Source organism: Dermacentor silvarum, chromosome 10, assembly GCF_013339745.2.
Source record: "Dermacentor silvarum isolate Dsil-2018 chromosome 10, BIME_Dsil_1.4, whole genome shotgun sequence".
Taxonomy (NCBI): domain Eukaryota; kingdom Metazoa; phylum Arthropoda; class Arachnida; order Ixodida; family Ixodidae; genus Dermacentor; species Dermacentor silvarum.
Window position 1 is genome coordinate 77240035 of NC_051163.1, and position 27792 is coordinate 77267826.

Sequence of the window (27792 nt, forward strand, 5' to 3'; positions counted from 1 at the left end):
GCAGCAAGCTCTTGTCACATTATGTGGGCCCGTTCGTTGTTTTAGATCGCCTGAGCGACCTAACTTACGTGGTTGCACGAGTTACGCCTATAGATAGGCGTTCCAAGAAAACGCAGCTTGCTCATGTTGCACCCTGAAGCGCTACTACCCTGCCACAGAACAGTGACTCTCTCAGTGGGCTTCGTCGGCGAAAAGGGGATTGTAACGTGGCCAAGAGGATAAGTAGGAGAAGAGGAGAACGAAGAGCCCAGTGGCAGCCACAGCTACATTTCGGTGGCTACATCGTCGCGACCTCTCATCCATCCTGGTCTTCATTTGTAAATAAACATCGATCATCCATAACAATATATACAGGGTGTTTTTTGTTTAGCGGCACCACATTTTTAAAATTAGCAAAATATATATCTTGGTCACGTTATGTTTACCATTCGAGTGTATGGATTGGCGGCCTCTAGATGCAGAGCAATTTCCGCACTTACGTGCGTAATGTGCGAAGTTACGGTAATTAACTATCTAATTGGCAACAATAGGTGACTACAGCACATGAGTGCTTTGGGGCCCGTCTTCGAAACTACCTATCCCAACGATCAAATTTGAATAGCGGAGTGCATGTGGGAGATATATACGCGAACTATTAGTTCCCCTTGGCAGGCTCCTTGAAACCGAAACTGGCCGCAAAAAGAGCGTCTGTGTCATCAATGTCGCCGCTCCCCGGCTTTCCGTCACGTCTCCGAGGTCGCCGCCGGTCCGGCCCCGTGAGCACCTTGCGTTATCTCCTTGCTATCTGCGGCGTTCGCAGTCGACGCTACAGACTGATATGACGCCGTGCCTGCAGTATCCGTGCCGCCCAAGGTCCCTGTATAAGAAAAGTACCGCCATCCTTTGATCAACGCCGCTTCGCTCTCTCATGTATCTCCGATTGGACAATGATAGCGCACGCTTTGACTTCTTTATATTTTTTTTTCGCCTCAGAGCCATGGTGAAAGCACCTCTGCGCAGCCGCAGTCTCCGGTGGCGGCGCGCGCCCGGCCTGAAAGTTTCAACGTGGACTTTCTAGGGCCGCCACTGTCGACTTGCTTTCGCAAGCAGAAAAAATAAAGAAAAAATCGAGCGCTTTAGGAGAGGAGACGACGGAGGAACGAGTAGATGGCGGTACTTTTTCTATATAGGGATTTTAGTGCCGCCAACCCCGCTCAACCCCACCCAAGGAGCGGGGTTGGCGCTACAGCGCAACGTGGCGCCCGACGGAATGACGAAGTAAATATGGTGGCCCGCCAGGCCCGCCGGCATTGAAGTGCTAGGCCAACGCCTAATGGCGCTAAAGGCACCCGGACGCTTCCAGACGCAATTCTGTCATAAAATAAGTCTTTTCTTGGCGCGAAACAACCGTTTCGAGGTTTCTGTGATGTATTTTAACATTCCACGTTGACCTAATATTTATCTTTGGTGTCCGTTTAAGTATAAGCTTGGAGGCCCGTTTCATGCAGATACTACAACAGTGACCTATAGAATGCGTTGCAGATAATCGAGCGTTCATAGTCTTCAGCTTGATCACTTGCCAATGTCACACTTCTACGTACACTTTCGCGAATTGTCATTGTCCCAGGACGCGTGCCAAGTATACATGGCGGGTATCCGCTGTAGATGCAGGTACAGAGCACTCACTGGAGGGTATCCGCTGCAGATGCGGGTACTGAGCACTTTGTAACACTGGAGAATTTCTTCTTCTGGTTGACCTAAAGCTCAAGGGATCGCTCGTGTAAGGGCCGCCCCCGCCCGTGGTCTCCGAAGAGAGACTTCCTCCACCCGAGAAAGATTGTGGGGAAGGGAGCAGACACGCGGGGGATGAGGGCACGCGTGTCACGCCGGAGGATGGATTTTAGGGCAATCAGAACAGAGGTGGAGTCAGAGGGAAGGGAAAGAGGAGTTACGGGTGTCGAGAAAGAGTGAGCAATGCGGTCCGCAAGGTCAGCTGTTGTGGTCATGACCATGTGTCTGCACCCAGTGGACAGTCAATGTCTGCACGTGTATAATTGTGACCTTTTGTGTGTCTGCTCACAAATACTCAACGTTTTTCTCACTTGTTTGAGCTGCTTAACTGCGCCGAGGCTGTAAGTATATAGATATGGGCATCGTCGATGTTAGACAAGTTGACAAGGGTTCCTATAGCATCGTGTACGTATAGCCTGCAGCTCCAATAATAAGGGGTCTGAAAAGTCCGTTGCATAGCTGCCAGTGGCTTGGATCTCGGGGTGTGTAGGACTTGAGAAAGCTGTTTGTCCTCCCCTCGAGTTAACCACCGTGTCCGTGTAGATCATAGAGCGTCTTGTAGGAGCGGTCGTTTCAATTGTTGCAGTCGGTTGAACCCGCCGGCGGAGCTTTTTCGCCTTGTTAGACGAGGACGAGCGCTGTGTACTCTTTCGGTGTCCCTCTGTCCTGCTTCGCGCTGCACCACTAAACATTATGGAAAACCAACTAGCCGAAACCACTACCGTTCTAAATTCACGATGGACTCCGGCTGGTGAACTTCCAGGCCAAGAACACGCAACTCTTCAGTCTCAGGAATCAGCGATGAGCCAATCTTGAGATGAAAGTCGCTATCGCAAGCTAACTTCCTGCCCGATTTATTGGCATGTAGCGAGATTTCTGTGTCGACATCTGGAGTCCAACGGTTTGCACGTATTCGTGTAACACATCAATGCCTTTCTGCAGTTGGTGACATTGTATCGCAAGGTCTCTGTGAGTAGACCACAGTGTGACGTCGTCGGCATAAATGATAAATCTTATATTATCAACGTCCTGTAGCTTACACGCTAGAGACATGAAGCCAATATTAAATATTAACAGTGCCAAAACGGAGCCTTGTGGTATCCCACGGTTTAATGTAAAAGAAGCCAACTCCTGTCCGTTTACAAGCATATAAAATGTTTGGCGCGATAAAAGTGAATGCACTATTTTCTTCACCTAGCTGAAGCGGTGAGCCCAGTGTGTCCATGCTTCGTAGAATGGTCTCGCAATTTACATTATGGTTTGAATGTCAACGCGGTTCTTTTTTTTTTTTTGGAAGTCATCAGGCTATTACTTGCAAGAAAAGAATCACATCAGCGCTTTAAGTATTTCAACGTTCAGAAGTGTTCATAGCTCAGCTTTGTCGTGGGCTCGCAAGTGTAGGTTCGGTCAGATTTTACTGTGTCCTCGGATAAAGTAGCGAACGGTAGTTGGCAGTTTTAGTTAGTTCCTCACTTTGTGGAAATTTTGTCTCGTGAACATGCGTCATACATTTAATGATGATTCCAGAGAATGGCAGATACCCACAACGGGGGATTGGCCGAGAAGCGAGCGGTATATCAATAAAAACAAAGAGTACAGACGAATAGTAGATTGTAACAAGAATTTTAAAGCTAGAAATTTTTAGAATATTAAAGCTAGAAATGTTTATTCCTATTGTTATTTCTGCTTAAATATTTATTAAGCATAGAGGAATAAGATAACTCAACATCACCTACGCCGTATTTGTTCCGCCACGAATTGTATAAAGCCCCATCACCATTGCCGTCGCGTTCGATCCTTGGCTGCCGCTGCGCCATTACCAGAACTGCATTGCAAGTGCGCCGCTCGTTCTCGGCGTTCTCGGTGCCGTACCTTTTCCGATATGGGGACGGGTGTAGAGAGGAGCGACAAGGTAGTGACGACGCCTTCGAAGCGCGGACCGCTACGGGCCACTTCGGCGCGTGGCCGATTTCCCGTAGGGCTCGACGGCTGGACCGAGCGGTGCGCGAGCCGGGCCGACCCGAGAGCCGTCGAGTGCTACGGGCGCGCGTCTTCGGCCAGCCGGCTGCTGCTGTTGCTGCTGACGCTGCTCAGGGACTGCGCCGCATTCTCAGCGGAGGAAGCAGCTCTTTACACTCAAGTAGTGGGCTCCAGGTGAGTACCTCGCGTGCGCTCAAGTCGTTGGAACAATCAGCCCAAGAGTTTCGTAGCACGCCCTCTCCCTAGAACTTCCGCGGTGGCTCAGTCAGCTAAGGCGTTGCGCTGCTGAGCACGAGATCGCGGGATCGAATCCCGGCCGCGGCGGTCGCATTTCGGTGGAGACGAAAATGCAAAAACGCCCGTGTGCTTGCGTTGGATTGCACGTTGAAGAACCCCAGGTGGTCAAAATTAATCCGCCCTTCACTACGGCGTGCCTCATAATGAGAATTGGTTTTGGCACGTAAAACCCCAGAAAAGAAGCCCTCTCCCTAGAGGGTGCTACTGCGATAGTATACTATAGTGCTGTAAAGACACATGCCTCTTCGCCCTTGCGCTCAAGGGACCCGGTGAGGCGGCTGTGCCACGGGGAGGGACACATTTTATTGCCTTATCCAGATAATGTTTCATGATCATAGCCGATATCACTTGTCATTCTCGTTATTTTAGTGTCCATATATTCTACGCTATTTACAACGAATGTTTTAGGCCTCTATACAGCCCTAGTGTAATCACCAACTGCCATTTACCACTTCATAGATTGCTTCATACCGTTTTTCTTGGCGCGCTTTGGCCATCTCTGGCCCTTGTGCCAATAAAGTCCATATATCATCATCATCAAGTCGTTCGAACTGTTCACTCAAAATCCTACCCTCTTCTGGCACTGAACCCGGCCACGGTGGCTCAGGGACTACGGCGTTCTAATGCTGAGCACCACGAATTTCGTGGGTTTGGTTTCGGGCCGAGGCACCCGCATTCCGATCAAGTCAGAATGCAACAGTGGTTGTTCGTGCGCTTACATTTAGAAGCACGTTAAACGGCCCCTCGCCAGGATTGGGCATTGCAAACATATTCTTGCGATGAACCCCACCCTAGACGGCATTTTACTATTTCTAACGTATAAGCAAAATATCGATGGTGCTTTGTGAGAGGCTCTTTAAAGAACAGCTCTATGCTAGAAACTAATAATGGATGCCTCCTCTATGTCATCTTCAAAGCTCAGATATTTGGTTGGATAAACACAACCAGCCAGCCAGCTTCCGTCTATGTCTGTCTCTCTTGCACTGATTTTCCGTGGCATTTTGCAGACAATCAGCTCAGAGCTTATAGAATACCGCCGAACTTTACCGGCTGGTGACGCCATGGGTGAAATAGGTTCGGTCGTCCAACTGACAGTTTTGGCGGCTATGGCTTTGTAGTGATGAGCATCAGTTTGCACGTTCGTCTTCCACCCATACGTAAGGTATAGGTGTATTCCGACAGACTAAAGGTGAACGAAAAAAAAAAAAAACTCCTTTACTTACATTTCTGTCCACTCCCAACACAACGGCTTTGAATTCTTTAAGGAGCTCTCCAACACATCGCCTGCACAATCTATAAATTCAGGTCGCAGCAATTTCTGTCTTAATTTCTGGCATTCGGCATAATGGTCGAAACAGCCACAATCGGCACCCTAGTTCGTGGAGCTCAAAAAAAAAACGGTAGGAATTCGGTTTTACATGCAGGAATGTCTTCCATATGGCTTCAGCCACAGCTCTTCAAACACACTATACGTGAAATCCCTCATTAGCCTATGTTGCAGAACCCGAACACTGATTGGTGACAGCGCAAAGCCACCCGCAGGGGCGTCTGCGTAAGCAGGCGTTTGGTGTGTTGCGACACCACAGACCCAAGGACATCAGTGTTGGATCCTCCCGCATGTAGCCGTGTCTGGGGAAAGGGGATCCTGGGTGTTGAGCTGATGCCGGGTGTTCGGACCTTTAAGGCCTCTCGGCGGACGCAACACACTTCTTCGGCCTCTGCTTCACATAGACGGCACCCCTGGGCTGACCCACCCAGAAATCGGCAGTTACCTTTTCCTGTCCTCCTCTTAAATATTCGTCTTTCTCTCCACTTTCAATCTATCCTGTCTTCTTTTCAATTCCTTTTACTTCCGATTTCCCAGGCAGCTACGGTTAACCTTGTGTGGGTAGCCAACCTTGGATATTCCATATTTAGTTATAGTAGTGGCGTACAGCTGGCGTTTGCAGGACCAATCCTTTCCAGGTATTGCAACGTCCCCTCGTTGGGCTCCATGGTGGGTGGCTGGCGCTGCTGCCGAACATTCACCTATACTTATGGCAAGTTCTTTCCCCCCACTCCCTGATCGCCGTCTGAAACGAGGGCGCACCGAAGATGTTTTCCAGTTTTTTGGACGCCAAACACAGAACTTCCCCCGATTTCATGTGATACACTCACATGAAATCGGGGTCCGTGTTTTTTGTTTTTTTTTTGCGCATAACCATTTCCTTTGCAAGTATGAACCAACTCGCCCAGCAGAAAGTTTTACTGAGCCATGTTGTATTATGCTGGGTGCCTAGTCACAGAGGCATCAAGGGAAATGTACTAGTAGATGAAATGGCTAAAGCCATGGTAACAAAAGCTATCAGTTTCTCCATAGCAGTCCCAGCCACAGACCTGAAGCCATTACTTCGTAAAAAGCTCAGGAGCCATTGGCAACACTTGTGGGATGCCGAAACCTTGAATAAGCTGCACGCAATCAAACCCCAGTTAGGGAATTGGTCGCCACTATCAAAGTCACGACGATGTGATGTGCTCTTTTGCCGACTGAGAATAGGGCACACCTATGGTACCCATTCTTATCTTTTAACTGGTGCTGAACGTCCGAGCTGTGGTAGATGTGGCGAGAGGCTGACCGTCCTCCACGTCTTGGTGGAGTGTCAGGAAGCAGAACCTGAACGGAAAAAGCATTTTCCTCAAGCTTACCAGCAGCGTATCCCCCTTCATCCCGCACTGTTTCTTGGTGCAGAACCGTTCTTCGGGTCTAAAGCGGTGCTCAATTTTTTAAACGATGTTGTGGTGCACGTTATTAGCCCACGGGATTCGTAGCACGCCCTCTCTATAGAGGGTGCAGCTGCGATAGTAGTGCTGTAAGGCACAGGCCTCAGGGCCCTTGCGCCCAAGGGCTCTGGTGAGGCAGCTGTGCCATTATTAGCTTGCCACATTTTATTGTGTTATCAAGACATAGAATATTTTTTATGATCATAGCCCATATCACTTGTCATACTCATTATTTTAGTGTCTATATATTTTACGCCATTTACAGCGTATGTTTTAGGCCTCTATACAGCTCATGTGCAATCACCATCTGCCATTTACCACTTCATAGACTGCTTCATACTATCTTTCTTGGCGCTCTTTGGCCATCCCTGGCCCTTGCGCCAATAAAATTCATATATCATCATCATCAGCGCAAAGCGGTCTGCTGATTGTCGCGTCGCCTATGGACAAGATTACTGCAAACGCTACTTTACGATCACAACAAATTAGGTCACCGCACGCACTGTAATCAAAGCCAAATCAACAGCATTTTCAATAGACACTTTTTTTTCTGTCAGATTAGATATATTTCAAGCGCATTTTAGCAGCTGATGGATGACGACCAGTTTCACGAAGTTTGAAAAGGAGCTTTGGAACGGGTGTCATTGATGAACTATGACTCCGGCATTAGTACATCTTGCCCGATGACGATAGCGTCTGAATACGTCTTCGCAGGTACAGCAAATCTTCGCCACCGCAGACGGCTGACAACAAGACCGAGGTCTTCATCCAGCTCGAAGTATTCTTTGTGGGTGACATCCGGGAGGTTGCGCTGGGCGGCTTCGAGCTTCACGCATGGGTGTCGCTGCTGTGGCGCGACTCGCGCGTAAACACCGAGCTCATGCGTCAGCTGGGCCACCGCATCATGCCCGAGTTCTTGGCGCGTAGCGTGTGGCGGCCCAGCGTCGTCTTCGAGAGCGTCGGCGAGGTGGCCCGCTGGGACGAGCCGGACGTCTTCGTCAGGGACGACGACTTCTTGCTGTCTCGCCAGAGAACCGTCTTCAAGGTGTGAGCGCAGTCAGACGCCGCCAGGCATGGCGGAAAGAAAATAGCATTAGGACAGAGCACGCCTAGCGTTCTCAAACCAGCCTTATCTCATGCCGCCCAACTTTCCCGATGTCTGTTCAACCACCGTCGGCTCACCGTCGCACGCTTTCACTTGCACATACAGCATATGGCGCGCGGGGACGATGCTATCACGAGACGAACCCGGTACGTCCATAGCGCACACAGAACCTGTAGCAACTGCCAGAGGAGGTCAATCCAGCGCGCCTCCGTCGACCCTCCTCATCCGCGATGTTTCACCTCCTTTCTCCTTGCCCGCTTCGCTCAACGCAATCTAGACTATCGATCTTTCAGTCCCCATCCCCCTGTGCAGCGCGGTTGAGGTGTCCTCTACTGAGAGACAGTTATCGCGCTGCACTTTAACCCAATCTTTCACCCTTTCCTACTATATCCTCTAATCTAGACTATCCGCTAGGTGGAGATGTCTTGCCGCGCGCTCAGCGCGCCCCTCCCTACTTTCACTGGTGCGTGATTCTCTTCTCCATTTCCAGGCGCCTTCATTCTCCGGTGCTCGCTTCCCTCGCGGCGACAGACATAATTTCGCCGGTTTGACAGACGGGGCCCCATGCAGCTTGCGCGTAAAACAAGTGAAACCCGCGTGAGTGCAGGCTACAAGGTGATAACAAACTAGATACTAGAGGCTGCGCGTTGTTTACGCTCTGCTTCTGTGAGATTTCACGCGCTTAGGTGCTACAAAACTACAGTGTACTATTCTAGTACACTGTATACAAAACACTACATTAATTCTACATTTTATTGCGATAGCAATTATATGGACAACCTAAAGCGAGTTTCGGCCGTCGGCGTCGTCGTCGCCGTGAGGTTCCGTATGACGTCAACGGCGATGAAATCGTCGCCGCGCTCCGGACGCTGTATGTGCGAGTGAAAGGGTGCGAGGGACGCGCGCTTTCACGGGGAGCGAATGCACGTCGGAGAGCAAACGCGCGTTCTGCGCCGTGCTCCCTGAAGAGCTGCAGAACTAAGCGTCTCTTTCCTCCTTTACAATCACCATATATAGAGAGCAAACGCGACTTTTAGGGGCGAAGCTCCTTCGGGTGTGGGTCGTTCCCTCCTCTGTAGTAGTAGTAGTATGTAGCCACCTGTAGTTTTATGAAGTGTTCACTAGATGGCGTTCCGGTTCCGGTTCCACTTCAGGTTCCGGTTCCACTTTGCGCGCGTTCGGTGCGAACGCGGGCAAAACGCCAACGGCGTCGACAACAGTTCTGCGCGTTGCTGGTGCTGCTGCATGTCCAAGTTTATACAGCTGATAAAACTACCTTGAGTCTCTCGTTCCCGACGCGCGCTCTCTTTATCTCTCGTCCGTAGCTGTGGTTTACCCGAATGATCCCCCGGTGCTTCGCCCACTCATCATCATTCACTTCGTGGATATGCTGTGATTTTTTTCCGTCGCGCGAAAGGCCGTAGAGGGACGGGAGAGAGGGAGGGGAGGCGACATTTAGCTGCGGCACCAAATGCGTATTTATATAAAAACGTTGCGAGGCGAGAAGGTGGGTAAGATTTCCGACGCAGCTCGACGAGTGTCCCGTTCTGACACGACCGCTGGATAAAAAAAAAGTTTTTTTTTTAATTCAGGGCCCGTTGTTCTCGATCTCGTCGAAAACCTCGGAGCCGCCCCCAGAGGCACCGGCAACAGTCACCAACACCGCGCGCGTTCGGTGCGAACGCGGGCAAAACGCCGACGGCTTCGACAACAGTTCTGCTCATTGCTGCTGCTGCTGCATGTCCAAGTTTATACAGCTGATAAAATTACTATCCGTACTCCGTATAGCTCTCTATAATTTGCTATCGCAATTGATGCTTCGCCTTTCGGATGAAACTGCGACATTTTTTTTTTTTTGAAAAGCGCTTCTCCCAAAAACGCGAGCGACGCGCAGTCAGCTTGGCTGCAAACCGGTAAAAAAAAAACCTAGAAGACGCCCACCGTAAAGCTCCGCTCAAATACTCAAACGGCTCGGCAGCATTCTGCTTCATGCGTAGCATGAGCGTTATGCGCATGCGCATAAGTTTCCGCTGCAAGGCTATGTGGAAATTGTAAGGAGACACTGATCTTAGTGGAGATGGTCTGCAAACGCTAAGCTAAAGCTCCGTCATCGTACGCATGTCGATGTGCAACGTCATCGCTGTTCGCACTGAATTTCTGTACACTTATATGCGCGGGAAAAAAAAAAGGGGGGGGGGGGGCTAAGGACAAGTGAGCCATACATATATGTCATCATCATCATCATCCTATATTTTATGTCCACTGCAGGACGAAGGCCTCTCCCTGCGATCTCCAATTACCCCTGTCTTCCGCTAGCGTATTCCAACTTGCGCCTGCAAATTTCCTAACTTCATCATCCCATCTGGTTTTCTGCCGACCTCGACGGCGCTTCCCTTCTCTTGGTATCCATTCTGTAACCCTAATGGTCCACCGGTTATCCATCCTACGCATTACATGGCCTGCCCAGGTCCATTTCTTCCGCTTAATGTCAACTAGAATATCGGCTATCCCCGTTTGTTCTCTGATACACACCGCTCTCTTCCTGTCTCTTAACGTTAGTCCTAAGATTTTTCGTTCCATCGCTCTTTGTGCGGTCCTAAACTTGTTCTCGAGCTTCTTTGTTAACCTCCAAGTTTCTGCCCCATATGTTAGCACCGGTAGAATGCAATTATTGTACACTTTTCTTTTCAACGACATATATGTATACCGCCGTTATCTTATTACCGCGACACTGCGGACATAAAACACCATGCAGCGTTACTGCCAACAACTTGTGACGCTGCGTTGAAAAGGAATGCATTATAATTCTACCCTGTTGCACTAATCTTACCTGTGCTAAGGAACATCCGAATGCACCCTGATGAAGGCTAATCTGTCGTTTCCGACATTCTTCTCGCAAGATGAACGGTAGCGCATGCCGTTCATTGCAATAAAAGGCGTGCTGACAGAACGCAACATCACAAGATGCCAGTACCGGCGTTTCTTCCTTGTATATTATAAAGCTTTGCATCTGCAGTGTCACTGTGGTAATGCGGTTAATATTGCGTGATAAATGTAATCGAGCATGGAGAGATAATGTATAACTCGCAGGTATGGTATGCGGCGCTGATGCGAAAGGCGAAGACTCATTGCACCACGTTCAAAGCGCATGCGCTCTGAAGTTGCCGGCGCCATGTTGCCGGCAGTCTCCCATATGGCAGATTCGTCTTTAGGCTTAAGTCAGTCGGTTGCGCTAAAGAATGACACGTAATAAAGCTGTGCTTCGATTCACAGCTACCTTTTCGTCCGCTAACATCTACCGCTATCCACAGCGGAATCGGCGGCGTATAGAGAGATTCGTTGTCACTTCGGCCTATAGTCAGGAGCAATGCCAGAGGCCTCCATATCCTACAGTAGCCTTGACGATACTGATCGTATAACAACGGCGACGATAACGATGATGAAGCGTGTACGACTATGTTTGGGGTGCGCGAACTCTCAGGTCCTGTGCCTGGGCCAGCAGGACAACTTCCTCCTGGGCGTGACCGTGTGCACCCTGGTGGTCAAGCTGCTCCACGAAGCCGACAGCGTGCCCAGCCTTGTCTGGGTCGGCAACGACACGGCGAGCCCGTTGCGCGGACAGTACGACAGCGTCACCGTGCACGGGGACGTGCGGCCGCTCGTCTACACGCTCGTCAAGGTCGAGCCCGTTCAGCGCGATGACGCGTCCGCCGTCGGGGGCGCTCCCGCGGTAGGGGCCGACTTCCACTTCTCCAAGGTGGGATGAACTTTTAAAAGTGTGGTTACGCTACATCGCATTCGCATCGCGATAAGAGAGTAGAGGGCGACCGCTTATCCTGCTGCTTTTCGTCGTTGCTATACGCAAGTGGCATAGTGCTGCTGCTACTGACTGCTACTAGCACCATCTCCGGAATAGCAAAAGTACTTTGGGCATCATGTAGCAGTTGTAGCTCTAGTGTGTAAAACAGTAGTAATAACACTCAATGTGGTGTCGATACTATACACTATTGCTATAGTCGAAAGACGCAGCGCCTAATGCTATAATTCTATAGTCAAATTAAGACGTAGCGCCTGTCCAGTTCTTGTACGCGTGTGCTTCCTTTTCAGTGTGATAATAAGTATCAATTTAGCTATAGAGTTCTGTAACTATCAATTTATATATTATCCCTTTGTAGTGGCGGTGAAGGTTAGAACTGGCAAAAGCGTGAGTCAAGAATTTAACTCGTTTTTGGGGTGAACTTGTGTTCAGAAAAACAAGCAGTGCTCAAAGCACATTGATAGCAGCGCGATCACAGTCGGTCGGCAATATTTCAAACTCACAGGTCAAGTCCGTCCGCTATTTGTACATGTAAAACGTACATTACAGAGTGATCTCTAGAACTGGTGTACATTTGAAAAAGTGCAGTATTCGCGTCGTGCGCGCGATCTGATTAGACAAGGCTCTTAGCTATGGAATCGACGACAACGTTCGAGAATTTTCGGATCAAGTAAGTGCGTGTGGCGCCGATTTGCAACTTTATAAGTGGCACTCCAGAAAAAAGTAACCAGCAATAACGAAAACAATGTACGCGCGTGCCAATATACTGAGCGTCCCAGCTAACGTTAGCCACGCTGTTAAAAAGTTATAGTTGATCCCTCTTTCATGGCAATCGGTAGAACACGAAAGCGAAAAGTGTATTCACAGAAGCTGTTGCATGTTTGCCTCGCGAACTCACGGTCTGTTGCAGCGAAAGGCGCATGATTTGCAGGCCGGCGACCGTGCTGAAGGTTTGCTTGGCGCGCGGCGTCCAGCTGCCGAGTCGCTTCGGCGACGGTACGACTCCGCAGTGTCTTGGCCAGCCAGTTGAGTTGCAACGCATTCAGCTTTAGGAATGAAAGTTGCAGATTTCGGAGCTTCCGCCACGAACTCGTTCTGCTTTACGCTGGCGTGTCTCTCGTCGGACCAAAGTGAGATTCGCCCATTGACGCCGTTGCCTTTTTGCGCCGCTTAGCGCAGCAGTTTTCTTAGTTCTTGCTATCGCAAGCGAAGAAGTAGGCGGCTTTTAAGCACTGCTGATGCATGTTGAAGCTGCACTCCGTTGGCGACGAGGTGCCACAGGCTAATCCGACGCGAAAGACAAACCATGTGCGGAAAGTGCTAACACCAAGTATAACGCGTTGGAGCCTCCGCTGCGCTGTGACTACCGCAGCCCTCCCTGTCATCAGTCGTTAGTGTTACGATGCAGTACTTCGCTTCAGCGCTTCTAGATGGCGGCGCCATCCCTGTCAACAAAAGTCCAAGGGGTGCTTAGCTATCGCCTAAGAGACGCGAAGGCGATAGCCTTGTAAAGCTTGCTGTAACTCACCTTAATCCTCCCTAAACCACCCTAATCCTCCCTGCTCCACCTTAATCCTCCTTCATCCACCTTAATCCTCCTTGATCCACCATAATCGACCTTCTTCCACCCTAATCTGCTATATTTCACCCTAATCCACCGTAATCCTCCTTAAGCCATCTTTATCCAGCCTAATCCACCTTAATCCTCCTCCATCCACTTTCATCCACCTTTGCCCCGCAGGGGCGTCTGCGCAAGCAGGCGTTTGGTGAGTTGCGTCACCACGTACCCGAGCACACGAGGGTTGGACCTTCCCACGCTTAACCGTGCGTGGCTTAGCCGTGTCCGGGGAAAAGGGGATCCTGGGGGTTGAGCCAATGCTGAGTGCTTGGACCTTTATGGCCCCTCGGCGGAGGCAACACACCCCTTTGGCCTCGGCTTCACGTAGACGGCACCCCCGGGCTGACCCACCCGGGGGAAATCGGTAGTTGCCTCTTCCTGTCCTCCTCTCCAATCTGCGTCTTTCCCTCTTTCTTTCAATCTTTCCTGTCTTCTCCTCTCTTCTATTTACTTCCGACTTTCCAGGCAGCGAGGGTTAACCTTGTGTGGTACAACCAACCTTGGCTGTACATATTTGGTTATAGCGGTAACGTACAGTTGGCGTCTGCATGACTTGCTTCCTATATGTCCTGCGGCGTCCCCTTGTTGGGCTCCATGGTGGGCGGCTGGCGTTTCTGCCGAAATTTAGATATACCTATGGATCGTGCTTTCCCCAAACTCCCTGATCGCCCCCAGAAACGGGGGCGCTCCGAAGATGTCTTCAAGTTTTTTGGCCACCAAATAGAGAATTTCCCGCGCTACCATGTTGTACACAGTGAAAGACCAGAGAAGACTGTGAGGATTATCTCACCGTTCCTCGTTTCCAAATGTATGACAGAAGCTATAGGCCCAGGCTACAAAGCAACTAAGTTGGCCAGCGGTGACCTCCTCTTGGAGCTCCGCGACAAAAAACAGTATGAAAAGCTGCCTAAACTAGTCTCTTTCGGACAAATCCCAGTTACGGTCACCCCTCACCGTACCATGAACACCATCCGTGGTGTAATCTCAGACGATGACATGATGGAGCTCACTGAGGAAGAACTTTTGGAAGGACTCAAAGAACAGAACGTGGTTAACGTAAAGCGAATTAAGATGAGGCGCGATGGAAAGGAAATTCAAACAAAACATGTTATTCTTACCTTTGGTTCTAGTGTGCTACCCGAGACCATTGAGGCCGGGTATGTCAAGATCCGTGTCAGGCCATACGTGCCTAACCCGCTCCGATGTTTAGGTGCCAGCGATTCGGGCACAGTTCACAGAACTGCCGAGGCCGTCAGACTTGTGCAAAATGCAGTGCCAATGAACACCTTTCTGAAGCATGTCAAAACACTCTCCACTGCGTGAACTGTGATGGGGAGCACGCCGCATATTCACGGTCCTGCCCATCCTGGAAGAAGGAAAAGGAAATCGTCACAATCAAAGTCAAAGAAAATATTTCGTCCAAAGAGGCAGGCAGGCGGGTGTCATACCTGCCAAAGAACACCTTTGCCGAAGTGGCGCGTCAGGGGGCAGCGTCGCAACGGCTTCCGGCGGCTGTCCGGCCCACACACAGTGAGCCGGCAGTGACGCCATCAGCCCTCTCGGCGGCTGCAGCTAGCGCTGCTCCGCCAACTCACAAGAAGGGGCCATCGACCTCCGGGCTGGTGGCCTCCAGGGCCTCGTCCCTCGAGGCGAGGCCTTCTCGTCAAACCAACCGCTCGCAAGAGCGCGTGTCCAGCGCCTCACAAGAGGCGATGGACACAACAACCGGACAGACGGCGCCACCAGCGCCTCAGGAGCGGCGAGAATCTCGCGATCGCTCCAAAAAAGAAAAAGCCCGCATCACAGAGCCCGACAAGGGCTCTGTAGCTTAAGTTAGTCTCCTATACACATAGCACAAAAAACACTTTCAACATGAATACACAAATAATACAGTGGAACGTCAGAGGACTCCTGCACAACCTCGATGACGTCAAAGAAATCCTACACAAGTTTAATCGGAAGGTGCTGTGTGTTCAGGAGACACACCTTAAATCTACACAATGCAACTTTCTCCGGCAATACGCCATCTTTCGCAAAGACCGCGATGACACCTTCGTGTCATCCGGCGGTGTTGCTATCGTAGTTGACAGAGGTGTTGCCTGTCGAGAACTGAAACTTCGTACGCCCCTAGAGGCAGTTGCTGTCCGAGGGGTATTGTTTGACAGGCTAGTCACTGTTAGTTCTATATACATCCCTCCTAATTATCATCTTAATAAAACTGAATTTCAGAACTACATAGATCAACTTCCGGCACCATACATAGTTGTCGGAGATTTAAACGCACATAACACATTGTGGGGAGACTCTCGTTGCGATGCGAGAGGACGCCTGATTGAAAACTTTCTCTTTTCTTCAGGAGCATGTTTACTTAATAAGACAGAGCGAACTTACTACAGCATGGCGCACAACACATACTCCTCCATAGATTTAAGTATCGTGTCGAGTACACTGATTCCGTACCTGGAGTGGTCAGTTGTGAAGAACCCTTTTGGGAGTGACCACTTCCCAATCATGTTAAAACTGACAAAACAATATCTATGTTCCCCACACATTCCCCGATGGAAGGTTGACTCGGCTAACTGGGAACGTTTCCAAGAACAAACGTATTTAAGCAGGGATGATATTGACTCTTTAAATATAGACGATGCTGTAGCATATATAACCGGCTTTATAATTGAGACTGCCACAACATGCATCCGTCAAACTAACGGACTGGCTAATAAACGTCGTATCCAGTGGTGGAACGAAGAATGCAAGGAAGCACGGAAAAATCAAAACAAAGCTTGGGGACGACTTCGCGACTCTCCAACCGCCGAAAACTTGATTAGTTTCAAACAAATAAAGTCCCAGGCTAGAAGAACACGTCGACGTGCTAAAAGGGAGAGTTGGGAGAAGTACATCTCCAGTATAAATTCTTACACGGATGAGACGAAAGTGTGGAATCGAGTAAATAAATTAAAAGGCCGGGAGGTGCACCCACTCCCCTTAGTAAGTACTCAAGGAGAGAGCCTGGAAGATCAGGCTGGTTGTCTGGGCGAACACTTTAAATATATCTCCAGTGCGTCCCACTACACACAAGCATTTCTGAGAGTTAAAGAACGCGAAGAGCGACAGGCCCTAAAACGTACAGGTTCATCGAGTGAGGCCTACAACTATCCATTTACTTTAACTGAACTCAAAGCATCCCTCGCTTGCTGCAATAACTCGGCGCCAGGTGGTGATCGTGTCATGTATGAAATGATTAAGTACCTGAATCCTGAAGCGCTGAAAACACTCCTGTATCTTTTCAATGTCATGTGGGCGCATGGATATATCCCGTCCTCGTGGAAGGAAGCTATAGTCATTCCCGTGCTTAAACAAGGCAAATACCCGTCCCTAGCCAGCAGCTACAGGCCAATAGCGCTAACAAGCTGTCTGTGCAAACTATTTGAAAAAATGATCAACAGGCGCTTAATCTGTTTCCTTGAAAATAACAAATTACTAGACCCAACTTACTACGCGGGCGTGCTTAGTTGCACACTATTTATTGTAAAAATGAGTTCCCTGCACGCAGTCATCCCACGCACTATGTTTTATTCTGTTTATGTCGATGATGTGCAGATAGCCTTCAAGTCATGCAATATTGCCATCTGCGAACGACAAGTGCAGCTGGGAATAAACAGATTGTCACAATGTGGTTTCAGGGAAGGTATGTCCACAACAGACCACCTTGTTCGCATTGAGTCTTATATCAGAGACGCTTTTATACATAAGCAGTTCTGTCTTTCAGTGTTCCTCGACCTAGAAAAAGCTTATGACACGACATGGCGCTACGGCATTCTCCGAGATCTCTCTGCGATGGGTGTCCGTGGCAACATGCTAAACACAATCGAAAGTTACCTGTCTAACCGCACATTCCGCGTAAGAGTGGGCAACGCTTTGTCTAAGTCATTCACCCAAGAGACCGGTGTGCCACAGGGAGGCGTGCTTAGTTGCACACTATTTATTGTAAAAATGAATTCCCTTCACACAGTCATTCCATGCACAATGTTTTATTCCATTTATGTCGACGATGTGCAAATAGCCTTCAAATCATGCAATATTGCCATCTGCGAACGGCAAGTGCAGCTGGGAATAAACAGATTGTCCCAATGGGCAGATGAGAACGGTTTTAAAGTAAACGCCCAGAAGAGCACTTGCGTACTCTTTACAAACAAGAGAGGCATAACGCCTGTCCCCAGTATAGAAATCAAAGGAGATGCGCTCTCTGTGAGCAGTGAGCATAAGTTTCTAGGCATTATTTTAGATTCAAAACTCACGTTTATTCCTCATATTAAGCGTCTGAGGGCAAAGTGCCTGAAGACAATGAACCTCCTAAAGCTTCTATCGCGCACAACATGGGGCAGTGATCGAAGGTTTAGTTTAGTTTAGTTTATTTCAATATCAATAATCAATCAATCAGTTACAGAGTACAGTGTACTGTACATTGATCATACATGTCAGATAAGGAGCAGGGTTAGCAAAACGGCAATTTAATGCCTGACAAAGTGCTGTAACCTCTCTCTTAAGGTGTCTCTTAAACCTCTATAACAGTCTTGTCCTCTCACGCCTTGATTACGGGTCTATAATTTATAGTTCTGCAACGCCAAGTGCGTTAAAAATCCTAGTCCCCGTTCACCACTTGGGCATCCGTCTCGCGACTGGTGCTTTCAGGACAAGTCCAATCCAGAGCCTCTACGTAGAGTCGAATCAGTGGTCGCTTCATCTGCAACGGTCATACAGCAGTTTTACATATTTCCTGAAAGTACAAGCAAACATTGAACATCCTTGTTATTCAACTATAAATGACGTGACCGCTGCCACACTCTTCCATAATCGACCTGCCGCGAGAAAGCCATTCTCTTTGCGTGTGAGGAACCTCAGTGAGGAAATGGGTGTTCCGCTTCTTGAACAGTGTCCTGTGGCTCCAGCGAAACTGTTGCCACCGTGGCAGTGGCAGCTCATAGAGTGTGACACATCGTTCGTAGAGGTCACTAAACACGCGCCAGAGGCACATATTAGAATTCATTTCTTAGAACTCCAATCTAAATACTCGTGTACAGAGTTTTACACAGACGCCTCCAAGTCACATGCCGGGGTATCTTATGCAGCCATCGGCCCATCGTTTTCGGAATCCGGTGTACTGCACCCGGAGACAAGTATCTTTACGGCTGAGGCCTATGCAATATTATCGGCTGTAAAGTTTATAATGAAATCAAAACTCAAAAAGACTATCATATTTACAGACTCGCAAAGTGTTGTGAAAGCATTGCAATCACTCTGTAAACACAAAAACCCTGTACTTAATGAGCTCTATTCCATTCTGTGTAAAGCGTATATATCTAACCAGCATGTGATTATATGCTGGGTGCCGGGTCATAGAGGCATTGAGGGTAATGTTCGAGCAGATCAAATGGCCACATCTGTTACATCTCAGGCTATTAACCCTACAACTGCTGTTCCTGCAACAGATTTGAAGCCTTTCCTGCGAAAGAAACTGCGAAGCCACTGGCAACGCTTGTGGGACGCTGAAACAAACAATAAGCTTCACCTCATTAAACCACAGTTAGGTTTCTGGCCTCCCGTAACGAAAACACGAGGAACTGATGTCCTATTCTGTCGTCTCAGAATAGGACATACATATGGCACCCACAATTTTTTGCTTACTGGTAGTGAACCACCACCCTGTGGTAGATGTGGTGAGAGGCTGACTGTCCTCCATGTCCTCGTGGAGTGCCGGGAAGCCGAAGCAGAAAGAAATATTTTTCACAAGCGTACCGATATCATGTCCCGCTTCACCCCATTATGTTTCTTGGCGAAGAACCGATCTTTAATGCCAAAGCAGTCGTCGATTTTTTGAACGATGTGGTCCTGCATGTTATTAGCCCAACTAGTTCGTAGCGCATCCTCTATCCAGAGGATGCCGCTGTGATAATTTTTTATAGCACATGCCTCCAGGCCCTTGTGGTTCAAGGACTCTGTCTAGGCAGTAGTGCTTCTTGCCAATTACTGCATTTACTGCATCTTAAATATTTTAAATATCGTGTCATTCTTTCTCAATGCATTCTTCATTGCATAGTACAGCTCATTATTCATTGCCATGATTTTAGTACATGTATATTTTACGCACTTTACAGCGATTATTTTTAGGCCCCTTTACAGCCCCGTCACATCTACTTCTCAGAATTCATCACTTCACGGCGAACTAACAAACACCCGCAGGGGCGTCTGTGTAAGCAGGCGTTTGGTGTGTGGCGACACCACGGACCTGAGCACATGAGGGTTGGACCCTCCCGCGTGTAGCCGTGCGCGGCTTAGCCGTGTCCGGGGAAAAGGGGATCCTGGGGGTTGAGCCGATGTCGGGTGTTTGGACCTTTACGGCCCCTCGGCGGAGGCAACACACCTCTTTGGCCTCTGCTTCACGTAGACGGCACCCCCGGACTGACCCACCCGGGGGAAACCGGTGGTCGCCTTTTCCTGTCCCCCTCTCCAACCTTTTGCTTTCCTATCTCCTTTCTTTTACTCTCCTATCATCTCTTCTCTTCCGTCACTTCCTAATTTTCACAGGCGGCTCGGGTTAACCTTGTGTATGTGCCCTCTCTTGGGTATCTTATATTGGGTTATAGCAGCAATGCACGGCTGGCGTCTGCAGCCTTACACGTTAAGTGCTGCAGCGTCCCCTAGTTGGGCTCCGTGGTGGGTGGCCGCCATTGCCGCCGAAATAAACGATAATAACATGGGAACACCTGCATTTCCCCGTCTACTTGATCGTCACCCTCACAAGAGGGGACGCACCGATGAAATATTAAGCCTTTTCAAACCTAAAGAAAATTTTCCTCGTTTCCAAGTTGTACATAGTGAAAAAAAACAGAAAAACCAGCTAGAACCCTATCCCCTTTCCTAGTTGCAAAAGGCCTGACTGAAGCACTTGGCCCTGGCTATAAGGTCACCAAAATGGCGAGCGGGGACCTCCTCCTTGAGATCCGTGATAAAGAGCAACACAGTAAAATAAACAAGCTTGTGGCATTTGGAGACATTCCTGTTACCGTTTCACCTCATCGGTCTATGAATACAGCACGAGGAGTAGTGTCTGATGCAGATCTTATCGACTTGTCCGAAACCGAACTATTGGAAGGCTGGAAAGAACAAAATGTAACCAACGTACAGCGCATCATTATCAGACGAGACAACAAAGAAATTCCTACAAAACACCTGATTCTGACCTTTGCCACTTGCGATCTGCCACAAACCATAGAAACCGGATACACAAAGATAGCTGTCAGACCATACGTACCTAATCCAAGACGATGTTTCCAATGTCAACGATTTGGCCACGGCTCGCAGAGCTGCCGTGGTCGACTCACATGTGCGAAATGTGGAACCCAAGGCCATTCCTCAGACAACTGTGAAGCGACACCTCACTGTGTAAACTGTGATGGTGAGCATCCAGCTTACTCCCGGTCTTGTCCGAACTGGAAAAAAGAAAAAGAAATCATCACTCTCAAAGTTCGTGAAAACATATCGTTTAAGGAAGCACGCAAAAGGTGCTCACCATTCCACACGACCACTTACGCTGATGCGGCGCGTCAAGGGGCAGCGTCGCAGCGGCTATTGCCACCTGCCCAGCCCGCGCGCAGCGAGCTGTCGCTTGTGGCTCCTGCCCCTAGGGTGGAAGTAGCGAAGTCTACTCCACCCAACCAGCAAACAGGCCCGGTTACCCTAGGGTTGCCGGCACCACAACAGCCCTCGGTAGCAGTCTGCGCTACGCGTAGCGAACCGGCAGGACCGCCAGCAGCGCCCACGGTGGGTGCAGTCAAGGCTGCCTCACCCTCTCCGGCCCCTGCTGCCGCTGGCAACAGCCGGCGCAGCTCAGGCCCAAAGGCAGCCCCATCAACCTCCGGGCTGGTAGGCGCAAAGGTCTCGTCCTTCGCGGCGAGACTTTCTCGCGAAATTTCTCGCTCGCAAGAGCGCGTGTCCAGCGCCTCACATGAGTCAATGGACACTACACCCATCCCGACGGCGCATCAAGCGCCTAAGGAGCGGCGAGGCTCCCTCGACCGCTTCAAAAAGGACAAATCCCGCGTTACAGGGCCTAGAAAAGGTTCTGTAATCTAAGGCGACACTTCCTTTTTGTACACACAGCACCAATTTTACTTTCAGTATGGATATACAAATCATACAGTGGAACGTCCGAGGCATTCTTAGGAACCTCGATGATGTGCAAGAAATTCTCCACGAACACAATCCAAAAGTGCTGTGTGTACAGGAAACTCACTTAAAATCGGAACATGCAAACTTTCTTCGACAGTATGTTACGTTTCGTAAAGACCGCGATGATGCTCTTGCATCTTCAGGCGGTGTTGCCATTATAATTCAGAAAAGCATAGCGTGTCAACGTTTACCGCTGCAAACGCCCCTCGAAGCAGTGGCAGTTCGACTTGTTCTCTTAAACAAACTCGTCACCATTTGCTCGCTTTACATACCCCCACATTACCGCTTACACAAACATGAATTCCAGTCCCTAATAGACGAATTGCCAGAACCTTATCTTGTTCTTGGGGATCTGAATGCACACAGCGGACTGTGGGGCGACTCTCGCACCGATGCTCGAGGCCGTCTAATTGAAGGCTTTCTTTTCTCATCCGGTGCATGTCTGCTAAACAAAAAAGAACCTACATATTATTGTCTTGCAAACAAAACTTTTTCTTCTATAGATCTCAGCATAGCTTCTCCATCCATATTTCCTGAACTTGAATGGGAAGTTATAAAAAACCCTTACGGGAGCGACCATTTCCCCATACTGCTGAGAACACCAAGACAATACGAATCTCCACCACACGCTCCCCGGTGGAAGGTCGATGCAGCGGACTGGGAGAAATTCCAAAAACTTACCAGTACGCTCTCGTGGGCTGACATTTCATCACTCGGAATTGACGGTGCCGTCGAATATTTTACTAATTTCATAATTGATGCAGCTTTTAAATGTATTCCCCAAACAAGTGGACTTTCTAGCAAACGCCGTGTCCCATGGTGGAATGAACAATGCCGGAACGCACGTAGGCAGCAGAACAAAGCATGGAGGCAGCTTCGCGATTTTCCTACTACTGAAAACCTCGTCAATTTCAAGAAAACAAAGTCCCAAGGTAGGAGAACGCGCAGACAAGCCAGAAGAGACAGCTGGCAAAAATTCTTATCAAGCATCAATTCGTACACGGATGAGGCCAAGGTTTGGAACAGGGTCAATAGAGTAAGAGGGCGACAAACACATCCGCCTCCCCTGGTACACACGCAGGGAGACAGCCTGGAGGACCAAGCGAACCATCTGGGTGCACATTTTGAACATGTGTCCAGTTCATCACACTATTCTCCAGCATTTACAACATACAAATCAGCAATAGAAAAACAAAAACTGGACCGAAAGAGCACTGGGAACGAGCCATATAACCTACCTTTCTCCCTAGCAGAGCTGCAAGCATCACTCACCTGTTGCAACCAATCTGCCCCAGGCTCTGACCGCATACTCTACGAAATGTTGAAAAACCTGTCCTCTGAAACAAAGAAAACCCTTCTCTGCCTGTACAACTTTATATGGACCTCCGGCGAGATCCCCTCTGCCTGGAAAGAGGCCATAGTAATCCCTATCCTGAAGCAGGGCAAGGATCCATCGTCCGTATCGAGTTATCGGCCCATAGCTCTAACAAGCTGCATCTGCAAAGTCTTTGAGAAGATGATAAACCGCCGTCTGATACATTTCCTAGAATCAAACAAGCTGCTTGACCCATACCAGTGTGGATTCCGCGACGGCCGATGCACCACTGACCATCTGATACGCCTAGAGGCTCAGATTCGCGAGGCTTTTGTCCACAAGCAATTCTTCCTGTCTGTTTTCCTTGATATGGAAAAAGCATATGACACCACGTGGCGATTCGGAATACTAAGAGACCTCGCACACTTTGGAATACGTGGCATTATGCTGAATATCATTGAAAGTTATCTGTCCAACCGCACATTCCGTGTTCGTGTGGGTAATGCCCTATCAAGGCCATATGTGCAGGAAACTGGAGTACCACAGGGTGGTGTGCTCAGTTGCACCCTTTTTATCATAAAAATGAACTCTCTGCGTCTGTACATCCCACGCAACATATTTTATTCAGTATATGTCGACGATGTACAGATAGGCTTCACATCATGTAACCTTGCAATCTGTGAGCGGCAGGTTCAGCTTGGACTGAACAAACTGTCTAATTGGGCAGACGAGAATGGTTTTCGGCTTAACCCACAAAAGTCCACATGCGTCCTCTTCTCCAGAAAGAGAGGTCTGCACCCTGATCCCAACATCGAGATACAGGGTGAGGGTCTACCTGTAAAAACTGAACACAAATTCCTAGGCCTAATTCTGGACGCGAAGTTAACGTTTATCCCACATCTAAAGTATTTAAGAAACAAGTGCCTGAAGACAATGAGCATCTTGAAAGTGTTGTCTCGCACTACGTGGGGTAGTGACACAAGATGTCTATTGAATCTATATAAGAGCCTCATTCGATCACGTATAGACTACGGTTCCATTATATATCACTCCGCGACGCCGAGCGCCTTGAAAATGTTAGACCCAGTCCACCATCAGGGTATCCGCCTCTCTACGGGTGCGTTCAGAACAAGCCCCGTAGAAAGCCTTTATGCCGAATCAAATGAATGGTCGCTACATCTACAGAGAACTTACTTATCCTTTGTATATTTCCTAAAAGTGAACTCAAACAATACGCACCCTGCCTACACAACTATAAACGATCTGTCCAGTGCCCAAACCTTTCTGAACCGCCCTTCCGTGAGAAAGCCCTACGCAATGCGAGTGAGAATTCTTGCCGAAGAAATGGATGTGTCGCTCCATGAGCACGATGTCATGCCCCCTCCTGTAGAGCTGCCGCCATGGCAGTGGCAGCTGATTGACTGTGATCTGTCCTTCATTGAGGTCACAAAGCATGCGCCGGTCGCACATATCCGTATGCACTTCCTCGAATTGCAGCACACATACTCTTGTCCAGAATATTTTACTGACGCTTCAAAGTCACACGCTGGCGTGTCTTACGCGGCGGTCGGTCCGTCCTTTTCTGCTGCGGGAGTTCTACACCCAAACACAACCATCTTTACAGCGGAGGCCTACGCCATCCTGGTGGTGGTTAAACACATCAAACAGCTAGACATACGCAAGGCAGTCATTTACACTGACTCTTTGAGTGTGTTGAAATGTTTAACCACTTCAAGTAGGCACAGAAACCCCATAATTATAACTCTTTATTCCACCATTTGCGCCGCGTATGCATCCAAGCAGCAAATTGTGCTCTGCTGGGTGCCAGGGCACCGCGAGATCGAAGGGAATGAGTTGGCCGACAAGCTAGCCACATCAGTTCATACAGACGCTGCCACTTCACCCATAGCCGTTCCTGTAATGGACCTAAAACCCTTTATTAAGAAAAAGGTCAGGGCCTACTGGCAACGTCTGTGGGACAGAGAAACGGGCAACAAATTACACACCATCAAGCCTCATCTCGCTCATTGGCCACCAGAATCAAAGACACGCCGCACACAGGTTACACTTTGCAGACTCAGGATAGGACACACATACAGTACACACGCATACTTATTGTCCGGTGGCGATCCCCCTGTCTGTGATGAATGTGGCGAGCCACTCAGTGTACTTCACGTCCTCCTCCAATGCCCTGAACTGGAGCCTCATAGGAAAAGACATTTTCCATTACCATTACGGCAGAATGTACCATTGCATCCCTGTATGTTTTTGGGCAATGAACCTATTTTTAAATACCAAGCCATCATCGCCTTTTTAAAAGATATACAGAACTTTCGTGTTATATACCCAGGTGACTTGTAGCACGGCCTCTCTGGAGAGGCCGCTGCTGCGGTATTTTATTAAAGAAAGCACGTGCCTCGTAGTCTTTGGCCACAAAGGCCTTCGGCAGGCGTCGTGCTACTCTACATGTTTAGATTTAGTACCATGACCACTTCTCATCTATTCACCACTCACAGGTCATCCCACACGTCACTGCCATAATTATATTCTATATATGTTTTACGCTTCTATACCGCGATTTGTTCTTAGGCCCCTTTACAGCCACATCGCATCCTATCATCGGAGCTCACTGATCATGGCAAACATATCTTTCATTGTCTTGGCGCTCTTTGGCCACATTTGGCCCTTGCGCCACGAAACACCAAATATCACCATCATCATCAACTAACAAACACTGGCATGGCGCTCTTTGGCCATACCTGGCCCTTGCGCCACTAAACCACACACATTCATTCATTCATTCTCCTGGCGTTCGTCGGCGTGTCCCGGCTGTAGCCGGCGTCGAGATGCAGCATGTCTCATCTCGATGCCGGCTACAGCCGGAGCACGCCGACGAACGCCAGATACGTCGACCGCGCCTCGCACTGTGGCGAGGGTAACTTACGAGAAGTTGGTAACCTCGCTGAGCGGTGACATCACGCCTCGCACCAGCTGTGCGAGGCCAATGCCTCCCAAAGTTTGTTTTTTTAGGAGGCATTGGCGACGCGTTGCTAAGAACGCGCGGTGGCGTCATCGCCAGGCGCAGTTTTTTTTGTTAGCACTACGCGGCCTAACCAAGAGCTTTAAATAGTTCCGCTGTTAAAAAGGGAACACCGCTGCAAGATCTGATTAGAGGACCTACGATGTTCCTCTGACGACCGAACACCGTAAGTCATATAATCGTACCTTGCACCGTGTTTTTTTTAATGCGAAGCATTTCTTTCTGGCGGCTGTGTCCGTCCCTCCCGCGGCGTCCCACACCCCCACAGCGCATGCGCCCCCCCTCTCCTTTCCTACGCTCCCCCCTTTCTCTCCTCTAGGAATCCTGTACAGAGCGGCGCCCGCGTGCCACACCCCCACAGCGCATGCGCGTCCCCTCCCCCTTTCTCTCCTCTCCTACGCTCCCCCCTTTCTCTCCTCTAGGAATCCGGAGCGGCGCACACGACAGGTCGTGCGACAGCTGCATACTCCGCTGGGGGCGCCACGGTAGTTCCGTGGTATGAAAATGAGGGAGCGCGCGCGCCTCATTCTCTCTCCTGTGCAGCGCCGCGATGAACGCTCGGGCCGCTGCCGCGAAACCATCTCCCGCTCAAGCTAACCATCTCCCCGCTGCTTCGCATTCACACATGGTTCCCTTTACCGGGAGATGGAGTAATTTTTTTTTCTAACAGCTTGACTAAGGTTAGCTGGGACACCTCATATAGCTAAGTGTAGATCATTTAGCCCAACTAGTCCTGTAGCAAGTTTCTTTGTGCCACGGTGCTCCTCCTAGGTGACGTGGTCGTTCCTGTTGTCCACCTACGTGCCGTCCACCATGGTGGTGGTCGTCTCCTGGATCGCCTTCTGGATGGACGTCGGCGCGGCCGCCTGCCGAGTCACGCTGGGCGTCGCCTGCCTGCTCATGCTGGTCGCGCAGGTTGGCCACAACCGCATCGCCAGTCCGCACGCCACCCAGCTGCAGCCTGGCGACGTCTGGTTCTTCGTCAGTGCCGTCGCCGTCTTCTGCAGCCTCCTGGAGTTCGTGGTGGCCCACGCCGCCTACCGCGACCAGGCCAGGGCGCAGAGCGTCGGCGTGACTGGCGCGTCGGCGTCGGCCGTGGCTGAGCCCCGCTACCGCGTCTACCGCAAGCCGCCCACCATGAGCACACTGACGATCGTGTGTGACGCGGCGAGTCAGACGGAGCGCTCCTACCGTGCCTACCGCGCCAACGAGCTGGACGTGCTCGCGAGGGTCATCTTCCCCATCGCGTTCGTGCTCGTGGCGTCCATATATTTCCTGTGGTACGCGGCGTCGTACGAGTGAGCGGAGACGAGCGGGAATTTCTTGTCTTCTGTTGTGTTTTATGGACAGGCGTGGACATACGCATCGCCTGCGGCGTCCGGACACGTGTGCTTAAACACTGCAAAAATATTGAACTTTATAATTTCTTTCTTTTGTATTAGTTAATTGTGTTAAAGCATTATTGCGTTACAAGGCTCATACCTTATACATAGTCGCCGCACTTTGTGTATGCACGTTAACAACTGTAGGATCGGTATCCTATGTGGTGGGAAGCTCAAATACGATAATTTTTTTGTCTTCGTGTTCCGGTGTTTTCGTTTCCTTTTTTATTCAACCTGTTCCTAATGAAAACGTACTGTCATTTTCAGGCTTCTCGAGCAAGCTCTAGTCGATCAGACTGATAGGCGCATGTTAGGCAATGCTCTGTGATTCGTCTAAGATGTCCGACACGATCGTCGTTCTGGTTTTATGCGCACTATTGTTCATATAGTACTGCAGAACTGTGTTATTATTTTGAAACTATGACGTCATATTCATTGAGAACACATCCATTGGAAATAAAAGTGACCTGCTGGCTAAA

The 27792-nt window shown here is 49.5% G+C and overlaps 1 protein-coding gene across 2 annotated transcripts; it reads left to right on the top strand.

Annotated features, from left to right (window-relative positions):
- The first annotated feature begins 3644 nt into the window (after positions 1-3644).
- Positions 3645-27792, top strand: LOC119466130 (glutamate-gated chloride channel-like). Of its 2 annotated transcripts, none has more exons than XM_037726620.2 (4): positions 3645-3924; positions 7522-7852; positions 11394-11669; positions 26703-27792. In XM_037726620.2, the coding sequence occupies exons 1-4, from the start codon at positions 3653-3655 to the stop codon at positions 27231-27233; spliced, it is 1410 nt and encodes a 469-aa protein (XP_037582548.1). In that variant the 5' UTR covers positions 3645-3652; the 3' UTR covers positions 27234-27792. The 2 variants fall into 2 exon arrangements, with proteins under 2 accessions (XP_037582548.1, XP_049513467.1); XM_049657510.1 differs by having other exon boundaries at positions 11394-11642.